This window comes from Eimeria tenella, genomic scaffold (genome assembly GCF_000499545.2).
Source record: "Eimeria tenella Houghton genomic scaffold, Eth_scaff4400, whole genome shotgun sequence".
In the NCBI taxonomy this organism is placed as follows: Eukaryota; Apicomplexa; class Conoidasida; order Eucoccidiorida; family Eimeriidae; genus Eimeria; species Eimeria tenella.
In genome coordinates, this window is record NW_013545325.1 from 1 (window position 1) to 1287 (window position 1287).

Genomic DNA, 1287 nt, shown 5'->3' on the forward strand with positions numbered 1-1287 from the left:
AGCCGCTGTTGGCGGTTGCTGCCAGCAGCAGCAGCACAGCTAACACCGTGAGTTCTGCTGAAGTCTCCCAAAGAATCCAGGCCTCCTTAGCAGCAGCAGAGCTGCTGCTGCCCTCCTGCAGCAGCAGCAGCAGCAGCGGAGGCACGGAAGACTTATGGCACTGGTACAGCAGCTTGCTGCTAGGGTCCCACACCGGTGGCAGCAACAGCAGCAACAGCAGCAGCAGCAGCAGCAGCAGAGGGTACCTTGCTGTTGCTGCTGACGGAGCGGCTGTCCTGGCAGCAGCAGAGTGCTTCGCAGCAAAAGGGTATCACAGCCTTAGCGCTTGGCGCGCTCTTCTTGCTGCTGCAGAGGCCTGCATGCAGCAGCAGCTGCAGCAGCTGCAGCAGCAGCAGCAGCAGCAGGACAGCATCAAGGCGGCCGCTGCTCATTGCAGAGAGCAAATAGAACGCATCGCGGAGCAGCGTGCAGCAGCAGCAACAACTGCAGCAGCAGCAACTGCAGCAGGAGCGACCGCAGCAGCAGCTGCTGCTGGTACTGCAGCAGCAGGGGCCCACAAGAACAGCAGCAGCAGCAGCACAGTAGATATGCTGCAGCAGGTGAAGCTGGGCAGCTTGCGCGTGCTGCAGCTGCTGCGGGCAGCAGCTGCTGTAGGCGCAGAGTGGCCTTGGGGCCGGCAGCTGCTGCAGCAGCTGCTGCAGCAAACAGCTCATTTTGCTGACTTCGAAGCAGGCGCTGAGTAGGCAGCTGCAGCAGCAGCAGCAGCAGCAGCAACAGCAGCAACAGCAACAGCAGGGTTGGCAGGGATTGGAGAGTGGGCTCATAGTTGCAGCTTTTGCTGCTGCACTTTGCTGCAGTAGCAGCAGCGACATTTTGTGTACTTCGAGCTCCCGTGCTGCTGCTGCTGCTGCTGCTGCTGCTGCAGGTTGCTCTCTCTTGCTGCTGCAGCAGGTGTTGCTGCTGCTGGAAAAGAAGCTGGAAGGTTTTGTGTGGCTTTCGACCGCGAGCTGCTGCTGCATGCGGAGCCGCAGCAGCTGCTGCTGCTGCTGAGGTGTATAGACACCCAGGAGCAACTTGAAAAGGAGTCACTGCAGCAAATCATGCGGTGCGCTGCCCCTTCTGCTGCTGCTGCTGCTGCTGCTGTTTAATCTGGTTGCTGCTGTTGAAGCGCAGTTTTGTGGTGCTGATGCTGCTGCTGCTGCTGTTTAATCGGGTTGCTGCTCTTGAAGCGCAGCTTTGTGTTGCTGCTGTTGCTGCTGTTGCTGCTGCTGCTGCTGCTGGGGGGGG

General features: G+C 59.9%; 1 protein-coding gene across 1 annotated transcript; it reads left to right on the top strand.

Moving 5' to 3' along the window:
• Nucleotides 1-359: 359 nt before the first annotated feature.
• On the top strand, nt 360-743 carry ETH_00036770 (uncharacterized protein; the record flags this gene model as incomplete). Its single annotated transcript, XM_013380072.1, has 1 exon — nt 360-743. One exon carries the CDS (start codon nt 360-362, stop codon nt 741-743), a length of 384 nt encoding a protein of 127 aa, XP_013235526.1.
• Between the last annotated feature and the right edge of the window lie 544 nt (nt 744-1287).